The following is a 16812-nucleotide window of genomic DNA, read 5'->3' on the forward strand; positions in this document are numbered from 1 at the left end:
AAGGGCAAATCAGAAAAAAATAATGGCCGCCGGCAGGAGAAAATAACGGAGAAAAACGGGAGACAAAGTGATACGGGGGACCGCCGGGGAAAGGTAAGTAAAAACGGGGATTTCCCGGGGCGGGGAAAACGTGGTACTTGGCAGCTATGCTAAGGACTATTGGTTCTAATATTAGCTGGAGCAAGTACAATGTAGCTGGGATGGAAGGAGTGGCAAGGAAGGAGGGGAGCAGGACCGCAAATAAATCTTTACAGCAAAACTGATACGGGGGACCACCGGGAAAAGGTAAGTAAAAACGGGGGTTTCCCAGGGAAAACGGGGTACTTGGCAGCTATGTATGGTCGTTTCTCGGATGGCATCATGGCAGCGACAGCCGTGAGATGGGAAGCGATGAAGATGCATTGATGCAATCTTTGTGTTGCTGTTTGGCCCGCAGAGCCGAGGTTTCAGAGGCTGAATGGGAGAGGGAAAATGATTTGCTGGAAGAAGGGCCAGTGGAGATCCCAGAGCTGGATGACAGCAAGACCTCAGAAGCCAAGTTCCCTTCTATTTGCCTCAGGGAGCTGTATCCGAAGCTCGCAAAGGAATTTGACTATCTGCGGCTGGTCGAGCGGATTGCAGCTTTGTTCATCCGTTTCCTGGGCGTGAAGGGGACGACAAAATTGGGACCCACGGGCTTCCGGATGTTTATAAGGTGAGGGGGATCTTCCGGAATAATTTTCCAAAGGCAACTCAAATGTTTGAAACGCCTGGATGTGGTTCCCCTTAAGATTGTAGAGTTGGAGAATCAGAGAAAATTCAATCAAAATGTTTTATAGGTGGTATTTAACACCAGTTAAGATCTGTAAAATGTATAACATCAAAAATAAACAATGCTGGAGATGCCAGAAAGAAATAGGCACATTCACACATATATGGTGGCATTGTTCAAAGATAAAACCTTTCTGGAATGGGGTTTTAGAGGAATTAAAGAAAATATTTAGATATAATTTAAAGAAAACTCCAGAGTCTTTCCTATTGGGAATGGTTGGCAAAGAAGTAGAAAAGAAAGATGAAAAGGTATTTTTGTACTCAGTGGCGGCAGCCAGAATTCTAATTGCTAAGTTATGGAAAATCCAGGAGATTGGCAAGAAAAATTAATTAGCCAGACTGACAAATTCAATAAGGGGTGGTTCAAATAAAAAAATTAAAAATAATTGGGAAAAATTTGGAAATTATGTAAAAGAGCTTGGGTTAAAAACAAATATCTTGTAGGACTCCCAGAAGGAAAATATTGGATGCAGCAGAGATGTGAACAATTTGAAGCCAGGGAGGAGGAGAAGGGGAAGTCGAAGCGTAAAGAAGATTTGAATATAAATAGGAATATGAAAATGTACAAAGCAGGGAAAATGATGCAGTAGAAGACAGGATAAAGCATGCTGAAATGTATAGGATTGTTTATCTGTATTTTCTTTTTTTAAAAAAATTAATTTTTATTGATTTTGCATATTAACAAAACAAAAAAATAAACACATAAACAAAAAATAACATATTTTCCTCCTTCTTCCAACCCACCCCCCATGAGATCCCTCCTGCCACCAGGTATTCCCATGGACAGTGCGCAGTCGAAGGTTGGGCTTCGTCTTATAGTTGGGCTTGTCCCCACCCCCCTCCTCTCCCCAGAACCCCCCCCCCTGCCACCGAGAGATCCTAGGGAAATAAGAAGAGAGCGGGTGGGTGTTCACCCAACTATTTATCTAAACTTAATCAAAAATCACCCAAAAGGGGGGAAAAAACCACAGGAATAATTAAAAGAAAAAAGAAGAAGAAGAAAAAAGAACAACAGCAAAAAAAAAGAAAAAAAAGAAAAATCAAAAAGGAACCATTAATAATTATTCCTTTCTTTTCTTTTTTAAAATCATTGTATTATTATGGGCTTCCCCTACCTCCCCCTTTTTCTGATTTTCATTTTTAACTCCATTTTAGCAGTTTTCTTCTCATATTCCCCATTCTATTTTCCAAACTCTCTAAACTTACTTCAATAGTATCCTTATTTCTATTAAGTTTATTTTCTAACATCTTTTCCCATTCCCTCCCTCCCCTCCTCCCCCCCCCAGCACTCCCTCTGCCACCGAGAGTCCCAGAGGAGAGAAAGGGAGAGGCAATGGTTCTTTTTCCAATTGGGACTTCCCGCCCTCCCCGCCCTCCCCGCCCCAGGAGCCCCCCCTGCCACCAGGAGCTCCCCGCGCGCAGAGGGCCGACAAGAGGTCCAGAACCCCCAACCGTCCCTTCAATCATTCATCTTACCAAATTCTCTTTTTTGATACTTCTAAATAACTCCTAGATCTTATTTCTAACTTATCAATTTTCCTTTTTTTTCCCATGCCCCAATCCCCCCCCCAAAACTCCCATAATTTTAAAAACCTTTTTACATTCCCAATTCTAAATTCTGTCTTTATCCTCAATTCTTTCCTCTCTATCCCCTGATCCCGGCCCTCCCCTTCCAGTCCAGCAAGTCCAAAGTCCGTGATCCAGTTTTCAGTCCTTTTTTATCCATCCTATTTAAACAACAAATATTCCTCCTTCATCCCACCCCCTTCCTGACAGATTTTTCAATCCAATCTTCTCTGTTCTCTCCCCCCCATAAGTCCCTTCTTCTTTGCCTGATGCTTTTCTTGTGAGTTTTTTGTCTCTTCAAAGATTCTTGCTTGTTCCCCTCCTGAGGAGGGTTAATTCCACTCTCAGCTAAGTCTTTGTTCATTGGCAAGTCCTGTATTTCATCCTCATTTACTTCAATTGTGTTGTAAATCAGTTCGTCTGTCTGTTTATCCTCATGCACCATTTCTTGAAGTATTTCATCTTCCTGTAAATCTTGATCTTGGTTTATTCCTTCCAATTGTTGTTGAGTCTTATACATATTAATTCTCATTTCCCACAAGAGTCTCAAATCTTTCTCCTGGAAGCCAGGTGTGTAATCTTCTGTTGACATTTTTCTAGCTTTTCAAGGGCAGAGCAAGACTTGGAAAACAGGAAGTGGTTACAAGTTGCAATTCTTCCACATAGCCCAAACTGGATACAGTGTATTCTCAAATATCGAACCAAAAGTTTTAAAATGTCATTTCCTTCCTTTCACTCATCCCATTATATTCCACTCGCTGTTCTGTTTGGGGTGCTGAATTTCAGGCGACAGAGGGGGTCTATTCTTCAACTGAATATGTTTGCAGGGATTCTTATTGTCTATAACAGTTCTCCCCCCTAACCCTGCCTCAGGAGGAGAGTCTTTAGTCAGTCCTTGGAGATATTCAAACAATAAAGTTTTTGGAAATTATGTAAAAGAGCTTGGGTTAAAAACAAATATCTTGTAGGACTCCCAGAAGGAAAATATTGGATGCAGCAGAGATGTGAACAAATTTGAAGCCAGGGAGGAGGAGAAGGGGAAGTCGAAGCGTAAAGAAGATTTGAATATAAATAGGAATATGAAAATGTACAAAGCAGGGAAAATGATGCAGTAGAAGACAGGATAAAGCATGCTGAAATGTATAGGATTGTTTATCTGTATTTTCAGTTGGTTTGTATTTCAGTTGGATGTTTTGTTTTGTTTTGTTTTATACTTATTTTAAAATTAATAAAGATTTATTATTATTATTATTTAAAAAAAAGATTGTAGAGATGGAAGGTGCCCTCAAGGGTAATCTAGTCCAGCCCCCTGCAGTGCAGGAATCTCACCCGAAGAATCCTTGACAGGTGGCTGCCCAGACTCTGTTCAGAAGCCTCCAAGGAAGGAGAGCGCACCCCATTCCAGGGGAGCCCGTTCCACAGTCAAACAGCTCTTTCTGTCAGGAAGGTTCTTCCTGATGTTTAGTTGGAATCTTGCCGTTTGAATCCGTCATAAATAACATGGTCCACTAAGAACAGAGGGAAAGGCTGGCAAGTCACCGAGACCTGCACCCTCTTCCCACTGGACCAACCAAATCGTGGTCAGTTAAATGAAAGCACTTCTTTACGCAGCACAAGAAACTCACTCCTGCAAGGAGGCAGCAATGGCTGCTGACCTGGGTGACTTCAGAAGAGTCGACCAATTTAATGGAGGAGGATAATGCTATGAATGGCTACCGGGCACGGTGGTTCTGCTCTGCCTCCTCAGTCAGAGGCAGCAATGCATAGAATCATAGAATTAAAGAGTTGGAAGAGACCACCAGGGCCATCCAGTCCAACCCCCTGCCAAGCAGGAAACACCATCAAAGCATTCTTGGCATATGCCTGTCAAGCCTCTGCTTAAAGACCTCCAAAGAAGGAGACTCCACCACACTCCTTGGCAGCAAATTCCACTGCCGAACAGCTCTTACTGTCAGGAAGTTCTTCCTAATGTTGAGGTGGAATTTTCTGTCTTGAAGTTTGAATCCATTGCTCCATGTCCACTTCTCTGGAGCAGCAGAAAACAACACTTCTCCCTTCTCCATATGACATCCTTTCATATATTTGAACATGGCTATCATATCACCCCTTCACCTTCTCTTCTCCAGGCTAAACATACCCAGCTCCCTAAGCCGTTCCTCATAAGGCATCGTTTCCAGGCCTTTGACCATTTTGGTTGCCCTCCTCTGGACACGTTCCAGCTTGTCAGTATCCTTCTTGAACTGTGCTGCCCAGAACTGGACACAGTACTCCAGGTGAGGTCTGCCCAGAGCGGAATACAGTGGTACTATTACTTCCCTTGATCTAGATGCTATACTCCTATTGATGCAGCCCAGAATTGCATTGGCTTTTTTAGCTGCTGCATCACACTGCTGACTCATGTCAAGTTTGTGGTCTACCAAGACTCTTAGATCCTTTTCACATGTACTGCTCTCAAGCCAGGTGTCTCCCATCCTGTATTTGTGCCTTTCATTTTTTTCCTGCCCAAGTGTAGTACCTTACATTTCAAGTTCAATGCAGTTCAAGAGTTCAGTTGCTGGAAAGCACGGGGGGGGGAGGGCTCTTGTGCTCTAATTCTGCTTGTGGGTTTCCCATAATGGACCTCTCTTTGCCACCGTGAGACTAGGTGGGCCATGGGCTGATCCAACAGGCCCTTCGTTGGTTCTTACATTCTTATGTCAGTGTGTGACAGATCAATAAAGCATTAATCTCCCTATCCAGATTGACACTCGCTGCCTGCCCCCAACTTGCTTTTGAATCTAATTTGAAAACCTGTACCATCAATAAAGAGTTGTTCATTTAAATCATTTAAAGAGTTGTTCATTTAAATCATTTAAATTTTAACCCAGGTGGCGCTGTGGTTAAACCACTGAGCCTAGGGCTTGCTGATCAGAAGGTCGGCGGTTCGAATCCCTGTGACGGGGTGAGCTCCCGTTGCTTGGTCCCAGCTCCTGCCAACCTAGCAGTTCGAAAGCACCTCAAAATGCAAGTAGATAAATAGGTACCGCTACAGCGGGAAGGTAAACGGCGTTTCCATGTGCTGCTCTGGTTCGCCAGAAGTGACTTTGTCATGCTGGCCACATGACCTGGAAGCTATACGCTGGCTCCCTCGGCCAATAATACGAGATGAGCGCGCAACCCCAGAGTCGGTCACGACTGGACCTAATGGTCAGGGGTCCCTTTACCTTTACCTTACCATCAATAAAGAGTTGTTCATTTAAATCAAACCAAATCTTTATTGCTATGGTTGGGGACCAGTACTGCTGTGCAGATCTATCATCGTTCCCCGTTGGAGACATCAGGAATTGATTCGAGCAGATCTCCCTTTGCTAAAAACTACCTTTCTCTTTAGCCATGATGGCTAGATAGAATCATAGAATCGTAGAGTTGGAAGAGACCACGAGGGCCACCCAGTCCAACCCCCTGCCAAGCAGGAAACACCATCAAAGCATTCTTGACATATGCCTCTCAAGCCTCTGCTTAAAGACCTCCAAAGAAGGAGACTCCACCACACTCCTTGGCAGCAAATTCCACTGCCGAACAGCTCTTACTGTCAGGAAGTTCTATGATTCTATGATTCTAGTTCATGGTGCCCTTGGGAGTCTGCTCTCCCTCCCCAGGATGATTCCCTCACAGTTTTCTTTTCCTGCCCCCAGGAACAGCAAGCTAAGCAACAGCGAGTTCAGCATGGCTTCCGCAGACATCCTGTACATTGACATCACCAAGAAGCAGCACGGTCTCGCGACAGACCGAGATGCGAGTAAGCCCTCTTGCATAATTCTGGGTGCAGACCTTTGGGGTGGGGGGTGGGGTGGGGGTAGGGCAGGCTAGGGCATGTGGATATCTGCATTTAAGTGGAGCATCTGTACCCTTCTCCTCTTCAGCAAAACAGCTTCCCAAGAGCAGTTTGCATACAATCAAAAGCAAGGCAGCCTCTGCCCTTGCAGGCTTACAGCAGGGGCGTACCCAGGATCAAAACTAAGGGGGGGGGCAAGCCATGGTCGTTCAGGTGCAGGGCCAAGGCACGGGAGGGGAGGGGCCACAAAGTGGGAATGTGGGCGGGGCTACAACTCTGCGGCCGCTAAATGAACCCCCTAAACTCTCTCCTACGAAATTCCCCTGCTCTGAAGCAGGGCCGTCTCTAGAGCCAGGTCCGGTGGCGCGGGGCGCCAGGCCACCAGGGGCGCCACTACACCCGCTGAAGGCCGACCCAGGCGCACCTCTCAGCTGTTCCGGAGGCGTGCGGGCCTGGGGCCGCCTCCGCCGCGCGCAGGGGCGTCGCAACAGGGGGCGGGGCAGCCCCCTGGACGCCCCTATGGCCAGACTGGGTTGCGTAGGGCTCTGGCCCTCCAGGTGGCAGCCGTGCGGCGGGCTGTGCCCGCCGCGCCGGAAACGGGTCGGGGTGGGGGAGCCAGAGGGATCCGGCGCACCACGGTGCCAGGGCGGCAGGTATGCTTAAGACGGCCCTGCTCTGAAGACATCGCTCCCATCCATTTACGGCCTAGCCACCCCCCTGAAAAACCCCTTTGGGCCCCGCTTTCACTCCCCCAGGTCCCCCCGAAGCCTTGCCAGTTCCCACCCTATATAACTGGGATGGGGAAAGGGCTCAGAGGTCTGCTAGTCCTGGGGGGCCACCCCCCCGTGGCCTGGGAAGATACCGGGGAACCCCCCGCCAAGCTGAGGCCCTCAAAGAAGAAGAAGAAGCTGCCACCGCCGCTTCCCCATCGCGAAGGAGCAAAAGATGGGAAAGGTGGGGTGGCGCAGCACAGGCGAGCGAACCCCCCCCCAGCTGTGACCCTATGGCGGCGGCGGTGGCTCCCCCACCCTCAACGCCCCTCTCTAGGCAGGGGCAGCGAGGGAGAGTGGCTGGGGGGGCGCATTGCAAAGAAGGAAACAGCAGCCAATGCCCGGAGAGGGCAATGCACGCAGGGGGAGAGCTGTGCCACCCCCCAAGGCAGCTCCTTTCCTTTTGCCCAGGGTGGGGGGCGGCGAGGAAAGGTCGTTGTCGCTGGGCTACTCCTGCCGCTGGCAATCCGGCGCAAACGCCCCCACGCAGCTTCCTTGCAGCAGCTGCGACCACCGCCTTCAGGCACCGCCCCCCACTCCTCCTTTGCGGGCTTCTGCCCGCCGAGGCTGAACTGGCTCCTGTCGGTGCACTTCCTCTCCCGGCCCAGGAGGAGTCTCAGTAGCAACTCCTAACTCGGGGGGGGGGGTAGGAGGGGGTGCGGAGGGGAGGAAAGGGGGCGATTCCCAGCCTGCGGCGCTGACGATTGCAGTGCAGCCTACCGGGAGGCAGAGCGCGGCAGCGGCTGCAACCAATGCAGGGAGCCGCGTCTCCTTCGCTTGCCAGCCCAGCAGAACTCTTAGGTAGGAGAGGTTGCCACCCGGCAGGGCTTTCCATTGGGAGGCGCGAAGGCTTTAGTGGTGGGGATTGGTGCAGATGTAGGCAGGGCGGGCTGAAAGGAGGAGCCGCCGCACCAGCAGCGTTTCCTCCCCCCCCTCCCGTGTCAACAAGCGGGGCGCCTGCGCAGGGTATTTGCTTCCCTAGTCGGGCCCGTGGTTTGGCCTTCGGGGGGGCAGCTGCCCCCCCCCTGCCCCATGCTGGGTACGCCCATGGCTTACAGCCTAAAAATAAGCATAGCATACAAGGGGAAAGGGGCAGGGAGGGAAGAGGAAAACTGATTACACACACACACACACACACACACACACACACACACACACACACACCAAATTGTCCCTGCTTTCATGGGGGGAGGGATGAATAATGAATACTTAAGACATAAGGGCTGTTTAGAATGTTGCAGTGAGGGTCTCTTAAAGTCCAAACCTGGGAAAGTTTACAAGTTACGGGGCTAGATTTATGGCTAATGAATGCAAGGGAGAACAGCTCTTGCAGAGTAAATAACCCACAATGTAGCAGAACCATAGCCGCCAAGTACCCCGTTTTCCCCGGGAAACCCCCGTTTTTACTTACCTTTTCCCGGTGGTCCCCCGTATCACTTTGTCTCCCGTTTTTCTCCGTTATTTTCTCCTGCCGGCGGCCATTATTTTTTTCTGATTTGCCCTTCTATGGGCACAAAAAATGGCCGCCGCCAGAAGTCGCGTCGACGCACTTCCGGTCATGTGTAGAAGCTCCTTTTGAAGCCGGCGTCGGCCATTTTTTGTGCCCATAGAAGGGCAAAGCGACGTCGGCGCAACTTCCGGTGTCACACGGCTGCCGGTCCCGGATTCTGCAGTCCGGGACTTGGAAGGTGAGAGCAGAACTGAAGGGAAAATAGGAAACCAGAGACTTCCTATGGCCAGTTGGTGGGCATTTATTATATAGCAGGGAGTGCCTGGCATTGCCTGGGAATTTGTAGAAACCAAAAAATTATTGCGATCGATAGTGTAATTTGTGAGTTTGGACCAGTCATGCCCAAAATCAAGCAAAGTCACACGAAAAGTCACACCTTGATTCAAGATGGTGCCCCGTGCCCAGTGATGATGTCTCGAGAGGTGGCCAAAACTGTGCCCAGAGATGGGTGACGTCATTTCAAATTCATGTGTTTCGTCTGCCACCTCGATTCAGAATATGAAGGCTATTGCTCCTGCCTTGGGAATCCTCAGTTTGGTGATGACATCTCGAGAGGTGTCCAAACTCATGGAGAGCAGATGGACGGACAAATGGACAAACAAGGGGCAGACAAAGCACTTTCCAAAATAGGCAGGGTAGGGAGAATTGCCCCCCCTGACCTGAAGCCCTGGAGAACCGCTGCCAGCCAGTGTAGACAAGACTGAGCTAAATAGGTTCGGGGTCTGACTCAGTAGAAGGCCTTTCTCCTTTGGTTTCATGGAATCCTAGAGTTGGAAGAGACCCCAAGGGCCATCCAGTCCAACCCCCTGCCAAGCAGGAAACACCATCAAAGCATTCTGGACATATGCCTGTCAAGCCTCTGCTTAAAGACCTCCAAAGAAGGAGACTCCACCACACTTCTTGGGAGCAAATCCCACTGCCGAACAGCTCTTACTGTCAGGAAGTTCTTCGCGACGTGCGCGCGACCGAGGAAACTCCGCGCCCCGAAGCGCAGCCTCTCTACCTTTCTCCTTAAAGCGCCTGCCTGTATTAATACGATTGTAATCATCGTTAGTCGGCTCCGTTCCCCCCCCCCCATACCTCTTCTTAGAATCCTAGAATCTGCTTAAAGACCTCCAAAGGAGGAGACTCCACCACACTCCTTGGCAGCAATTCCCACTGCCAAACGGCTCTTACTGTCAGGAAGTTCTTCCTAATCATAGAATCCTAGAGTTGGAAGAGACCCCAAGGGCCATCCAGTCCAACCCCCTGCCAAGCAGGAAACACCATCAAAGCATTCTTGACATATGCCTGTCAAGCCTCTGCTTAAAGACCTCCAAAGAAGGAGACTCCACCACACTCCTGGGCAGCAAATTCCACTGCCGAACAGCTCTTACTGTCAGGAGGTTCTTCCTAATCATAGAATCCTAGAGTTGGAAGAGACCCCAAGGGCCATCCAGTCCAACCCCCTGCCAAGCAGGAAACACCATCAAAGCATTCTTGACATATGCCTGTCAAGCCTCTGCTTAAAGACCTCCAAAGAAGGAGACTCCACCACACTCCTTGGTAGCAAATTCCACTGCCGAACAGCTCTTACTGTCAGGAAATTCTTCCTAATGTTTAGGTGGAATCTTCTTTCTTGTAGCTTGAATCCATTGCTCCGTGTCCGCTTCTCTGGAGCAGCAGAAAACAACCTTTCTCCCTCCTCCATATGACATCCTTTCATATATTTGAACATGGCTATCATATCACCCCTTCACCTTCTCTTCTCCAGCTCCCTAAGCCGTTCCTCATAAGGCATCGTTTCCAGGCCTTTGACCATTTTGGTTGCCCTCTTCTGGACACGTTCCAGCTTATCAGTATCCTTCTTGAACTGTGGTGCCCAGAACTGGACACAGTACTCCAGGCCTTGCAGACAATTTCATTGTCCAGAAAGTGGGAGAAGCAACAAGAGGATCAGCCATTTTAGATCTGGCCCTAACCAATAGCGATGACCTGGTTAGTGGGGTAGAAGTGGCAGGATCATTTTGAAAAAAGAAGAAAAACGAATTCCTATGCCCCACAAATAACCCGGAGATGCATTTTGAATAAAAGCACACATTCTACTCATGTAAAAACACGCTGATTCCCGGACCGTCCACGGGCCAGATTTAGAAGGCGATTGGGCTGGATCTGGCCCCCGGGCCTCAAGTTGCCTACCCCTGATTTAGAGGAAATGCCCAACTTCTGGATTTCTTTAGTAACTAGTGGAATTGATGGGCAACTAGAGCAGGAGAAAGCTTTATTTTTTTCCCTACGTTTAATGCTTCAAGCGAGCATTGCCATCTGGCCTATTGTTAATTCTAGATTAGCGCTTGGTGAGAGGTTTTGTTTTGTTTTTGTTTTGTTTGTTTTGTAAAAAATATTTTTTATTGATTTTACAAAATAAACATAGAAAACACATATCAAATTCATTCCATCCTCTTCCACCCCCCCCCCCCACGAGCCCCCTCCTGCCACGAGAAGGTCCCGTGCCGGGTGGATAGCTGAAGGTGGTCCATTTTATAGTTGAGTTTTTCCCCCTCCCCCTCCTCCCTCCCCCAGAGTCCTCTTCTGCCACCAGTGGGCCCTGGGTTACGAGGCAAGACAGAGAAGAGTGTCCGCCCACCTATCTATCCATACATGTCTACTAAAACGAAACGAAAAGAAAAAACAAAAAGGCCCCCCATCCCACCCTCTCCCACCCCCCAAAAAAAGAAAAATAATCCCCTCCCCCCAAAAAGAAAAAAGCTAAAAAGAAGGAAAAAAGGGAATATATATATATATATATATATATATATATATATATATATATATATATATATTCATTCTTCATAAACATTTTTATATATGGGCTTCCCCTACCTCCCCCCTTCCAGATTTGCATTTTAAAATCTCAATTAAGCAGTTTTCTATTCTTTTTTAATCTTTATATTCCTGATATATTTTATTTTATTTTTATTAAATGAATCGTTATTAGTATCAAAAACAGGGGCGTAGCCAGGACGAAAATTAGGGGGGGGCAAGGGGCGGGGGCAAGGGGCAGGGCCAAGGGGCGGGGGGCGGGGCCACAGCGGGGCAAGGGAAGTTCCCTTCTCCCTTGCCAGCTTTCCCTCTGCCCGCCCCGGTGATCGCGGAGGGGGAGGAGGGGATCGGAACAGCTGCTCCGACCCCCCCCCTCCTCGAACGGCAGGGGCGAGGGGGTGCCGGGATCGGCCCGAAATCGGGCCGCTCCGACTCCCTCCTCCCCCTCCACGATCAGCAGGGGCGAGAGGGCGCCGGGATCAGCCTGAAACCGGGCTGCTCCGATCCCCTCCTCCCCCTCTGCGATCGCTGGGGCGGGCGGAGGGAAAGCCCCAGAGCCGCGCAAAGCGTTTGGCTGGCTTTCCCCCCGCCCGCCCCACAGCCAGCTAGGGAGACGGGAGATGTCCCTTCTAGCTGGCTGGCTGTGGGGCGGGCGGAGGGAAAGCCCCAGAGCCGCGCAAAGCGGTTGCCTGGCTTTCCCCCCGCCCGCCCCACAGCCAGCCAGGGAGAAGGCAGACGCCCCTTCTCCCTGGCTGGCTGTGGGGCGGGCGGAGGGAAAGCCCCAGAGCCGCGCAAAGCGGTTGCCTGGCTTTCCCCCCGCCCGCCCCACAGCCAGCCAGGGAGAAGGGAGACGTCCCTTCTCCCTGGCTGGCTGTGGGGCGGGCGGAGGGAAAGCCCCAGAGCCGCGCAAAGCGGTTGCCTGGCTTTCCCCCCGCCCGCCCCACAGCCAGCCAGGGAGAAGGGAGACGTCCCTTCTCCCTGGCTGGCTGTGGGGCGGGCGGAGGGAAAGGCCCAGAGCCGCGCAAAGCGGTTGCCTGGCTTCCCCTCCGCCCGCCCCACAGCCAGCCGGCTAGAAGGGACGTCTCCCTTCTCCCTGGCTTTCCCTCCACCCGCCCCACAGCCAGCCAGGGAGAAGGGAGACGGCACCGGGCGGGCAGCGGGGCAGGCTGGCCCGCGGCCCTGCCTCTAGGGGGGGGCAACTGCCCCCTCCTGCCCACCCCTGCCTACGCTCATGATCAAAAAAGAGAAAACAATACAAACCAATAAAATCAATAAAAACATTTGTCTCATTTCATTGTTGAGCCCACTTTATCCCTTTCCTCCCACCCCTCCCCTGTCCCACCCCCTGCGCTTCTCATCCTGTTTCGAGCTTATCCTTATGTTCCACTTGTTCGTTACATACCTTAATTCATTCAATTACACAAAAAGAAAAATATATGTACATATTATGTTAACAAAATTGCATATTCTCTTGGTAAATTATTTATGACAGAATTGTTAGACATCTAAGATTATATTTGGTTTTTCCAATTTATTCTTAATATAGTTGATAAATGATATCCAGATTTTTATGGTCTCCTCTAAATTTTTTCCTCTAATTTCTTCATGATTTTTCGCCAAATTGTAATAATTAAATAATTTTATTTGCCAGTCTTCTTTACTTGGGATTTCCGAGGTTTTCCAATTTTTTGCAATTAATAACCTGGCGGCTGCTACCGCATAACTAACTACACACCTGTCGTTTGATTGGATGTCCTCAGGTATCATTCCAAGGAGGAACATTTCGGGGCTTTTCCTAAAGGAATATTTTAACATTTTCTTTAATTCCTTATACAACATTTCCCAGAATTCTCTAATTGCGCTGCAATTCCACCACATGTGGATAAATGTTCCGACCTCCTTTCTACACCTCCAACATAGATTGGGTACATTTTAGACATTTTTAGTGGGGTCAAGTACCATCTATTCTGCATTTTCAGAATATTTTCCTTGAGCTCATAATTGGGCGTGAAATTTAAATCTTTTTTCCATAGATTTTCCCATTTCTGCATTGGGATGGCTTTTCCCAGGTCTTGACCCCACTTGATCATAAAGTCCTTCGTCATTTCTTCTTCTGTTATCCATTTTAGAATTATCTGATATAAATTTTTTATATATTTGTTCTTATTCACTAATAATATTTCCTCTAATTTTGACATTTCCCCATCGAACCCCAATTTCTTGTCAATTTGCAGTCTTTGATTTATTTCAAAATATTGCAGCCAGGTGGTCAATAAGTGTTTTATTTCTGCGTATTCTTTTAATTTTAGAATTCCCTCACTTTCTTCTAATAGAGATCTGTAAGTGGGCCAATTACTATCCATGTTGGTTCTTTTAACGGCAACTAATTCTAAGGGTGAAAGCCACCATGGGGTCTTTGGCTCAAAAAACCTTTTATATTTCTGCCACACTAAATACAGGGATTTCCTAATTATATTGAACATAAAGATGTTCTTTTTTTCTATTTTGTCTTTCATTAAATAACGGTGCCAACCGAAAGCCAATCCTTGGCCCTCCAGGTCTAGAAGGTCTGTATTTTGGAGTTCCATCCACTCTTTGATCCATGCGATTGCGGCCGCATCGTGGTATATCTCGAGGTCAGGGAGGCCGAAGCCTCCCCTATCTCTGTGATCTATCATAATTGTGTACTTCACCCTCGGTCTCTTCCCCTCCCAGATGAATTTCGTAATATCTTTTTTCCATTCGTTAAAAATTTTGTCTTTCCCTAAAATCGGTAAATTTTGAAATAAGTAATTCATTTTGGAGACAACACACATTTTAACTAGAGAGATTCGACCCATTAATGATAATTTCAATTTTCTCCATTCTTCCATATTTGCCTTTATCTTTTTCCACATTACTCTGTAATTTTCCTGTATCAAATCTATCCCCTTTATTGTTGTTTGGATGCCCAAATATTTCAATCTTTTATCAATTTTTAAACCTTTTTTTTTCCTGGAGCTCCTGTTTTTCTTTGGTTTCCAAATTTTTTACCAGCATTTTAGTTTTTTCATAATTTATTTTCAATCCCGCTAATCTGCCAAATTCATTTATTTTCTTAATTGCTGAGGGTATACTTTGAACTGGATCTTCGGTGGTTATGATTATATCATCTGCATAGGCCTTTACTTTGAATTTTTTATTGCCAATTACTATTCCCTTGATGGTATCCTCTTCTCTTAAATTTTTTAATAAAATTTCCAAAGTCAATATGAAAAGAATGGGCGACAAGGGGCAGCCTTGCCTTGTGCCTCTTTCGATATTTATTCTGTTGGTTAATCTTCCATTTATTAATATCTGGGCTCCTTGGGCTTTATAAATAGCTTTTATCGCTTTCTCCATATGTTCTCCTAAATTTAAATTTTCTATTGTTTTTATCATAAATGCCCAGGAGACTCTATCGAAAGCCTTTTCGGCATCAATGGATAGAAGGGCTGCCCGTTTGTCTCTTCTGTTTTCAAGGCATTCCAAAATATTTACAATGTTTCTAATGTTGTCTTTTGCGGACCTTCCCTTTACAAATCCAACTTGGTCCTTGTGTATTAGTTCTTCCAGAATTTTATTCAATCTATCTGCCAAAATTTTTGTAAATATCTTATAATCCGAGTTTAGGAGGGAGATCGGTCTATAATTAGATGGTAAGTCTGAGTCTGTTTGTGCTTTGGGTATTAGTGTGATTTGTGCCTCTGTCCAAGATTTGGGAACCGTCCCCTTCGTCAATATTTTATTCATTAAGTCTCTGAGTGGGATTGATATTATTTCCTGAAATTCCCTATAGTATTCTATAGGTAGCCCATCTGGGCCTGGAGTCTTCCCTTTTTTCATAGATTTTATTGCTTCTATTATTTCCATTGATGTAATTTCTTTATTTAAAAGTATCATTTTTTCTGGTGGAATTTTGGGAAGCTGGTATTTTTTAAAGAATTCATCAATCTCTTGGCTATCTGTCTCTTCTTTTTGATATAAGGATTCATAAAATTTGTGAAATACTTTCATAATTTCCTCCGTCTTATCAAAAAATTTCCCCCCTGATTTAATTCTGCTTATTATTTTTTCATTTTCCCTCTTTTTAATCTGCCAACTCAATAATTTACTCGGTTTATTTGCCCACTCAAAGTATTTATATTTCCAGAATTTTAATTTCCATTCCATCTCTTGGTCAATTATCTTTTCAAATTCTGCTCTCAATAATTTTAATTCTTGTTCAATATTTTTATCATAGTTTTTATATAGGGATCTTTCTTTATTCCTTATTTCTTGTAATAAATTTTCTTTCCTTAGTTCCTCAGCTTTCTTGATTTTGACTGTTTGTTCTATAAAATACCCACGCATAAAGGCTTTCCCAGCATCCCAGACTATATTTAAATCTACCTCACCATTATTATTTAATTTGAAATATTCTTTTAATTTTTTAATTGCCTCTTGTTTTATATTTGTTTTTTTCAGCATAAAAACGTTTAGTCTCCAATTTCTTTCTTTTTGCTCTGCCTTTAATATTAAACTTATTGCATTGTGGTCTGATAGTGTTCGGGGGTTGATTTCTACTTTTTGAGTTCTTAACAATAATTCCTTTGACATCCAAATCATATCTATTCTGCTTGCGGTCTGATGTCTAGCCGAGATATGTGTAAATTCTTTTTTAATGGAGTTTTTATGTCTCCAGACGTCTAATAAATTTAAATTTCTAGTCATGTTCGTGAATTGCTTCGGTAATTTCATCTTGTATTTCTTCATATCCCTTCCGCTTTTATCATATTCAGGATCAATTATTCCATTCAAGTCCCCCATTATCATAATCTTATATTCATCATATTTCATTATTTGAAATTCTAATTTTTCTAAAAATGCTGTTTTACTCCCATTTGGCGCATAAAGGCCCACCCAGATCCACTGTTCACCTTCAATAATTGTCTTTATCATTACTATTCTACCTTCATTATCCGTCCATAAAACTTCTGGTTTCCATTGCTTTTTAACATAGAATACTACACCTCTTTTCTTTTTTGCGTCCGCCGTCGCAAATTCCATTCCTAATTTTTCATTCTTTAAAACCCTCAGATGTTTTTTATTTATATGTGTTTCTTGAAGACAAATAACATCAAAATTTTGTTTTTTTAATAGGTGTCCCACCCTATTCTTTTTTTTTGTTATTTAAGCCATTTATGTTCCATGATATGATTCTTAAATCCATTTTCCTTTTATTAAGATTTTAGGGAAAGAAGAATAAAGGAAAAAAAAGGGAAAGTAAATTAAAAGGAAAAAAGAAAAAAAGGGGGGGAAGGAAAAAGAAAAAGAAAGAAAAAAGAAAGAGGGGGGAGGGAAGGGGGAAGGGGAGGGAAGGGGAAGGGGAAGACACAAAAAAAAGGGGGGGGACCACAATAAGAAGAATTATTAAAAGAAAGTCAAATTAATTTCTATGCTAAGCAGAACCAAGGAAACAAATCTTACTTTCTACATTTGTGTAAAGTTACTTAAACAATCATAATTGTTGAGTTATTGAA

General features: G+C 45.9%; 1 protein-coding gene across 1 annotated transcript in view; it reads left to right on the forward strand.

The window, feature by feature from the left end:
• Nucleotides 1–320: 320 nt before the first annotated feature.
• Nucleotides 321–16812, forward strand: part of LOC132591469 (tubulin polyglutamylase TTLL11-like) — a 34973-nt gene continuing 18481 nt past the window's right edge. Inside the window, exons 1-2 of the mRNA XM_060270098.1 lie at nucleotides 321–694; nucleotides 6051–6178. Of these exons, the coding sequence (XP_060126081.1) occupies nucleotides 381–694; nucleotides 6051–6178 (442 nt within the window). The 5' untranslated portion in view covers nucleotides 321–380. The remainder of the gene's footprint in view (nucleotides 695–6050; nucleotides 6179–16812) is intronic.

The sequence above is a fragment of the Zootoca vivipara genome, chromosome W (genome assembly GCF_963506605.1).
Source record: "Zootoca vivipara chromosome W, rZooViv1.1, whole genome shotgun sequence".
In the NCBI taxonomy this organism is placed as follows: Eukaryota; Metazoa; Chordata; class Lepidosauria; order Squamata; family Lacertidae; genus Zootoca; species Zootoca vivipara.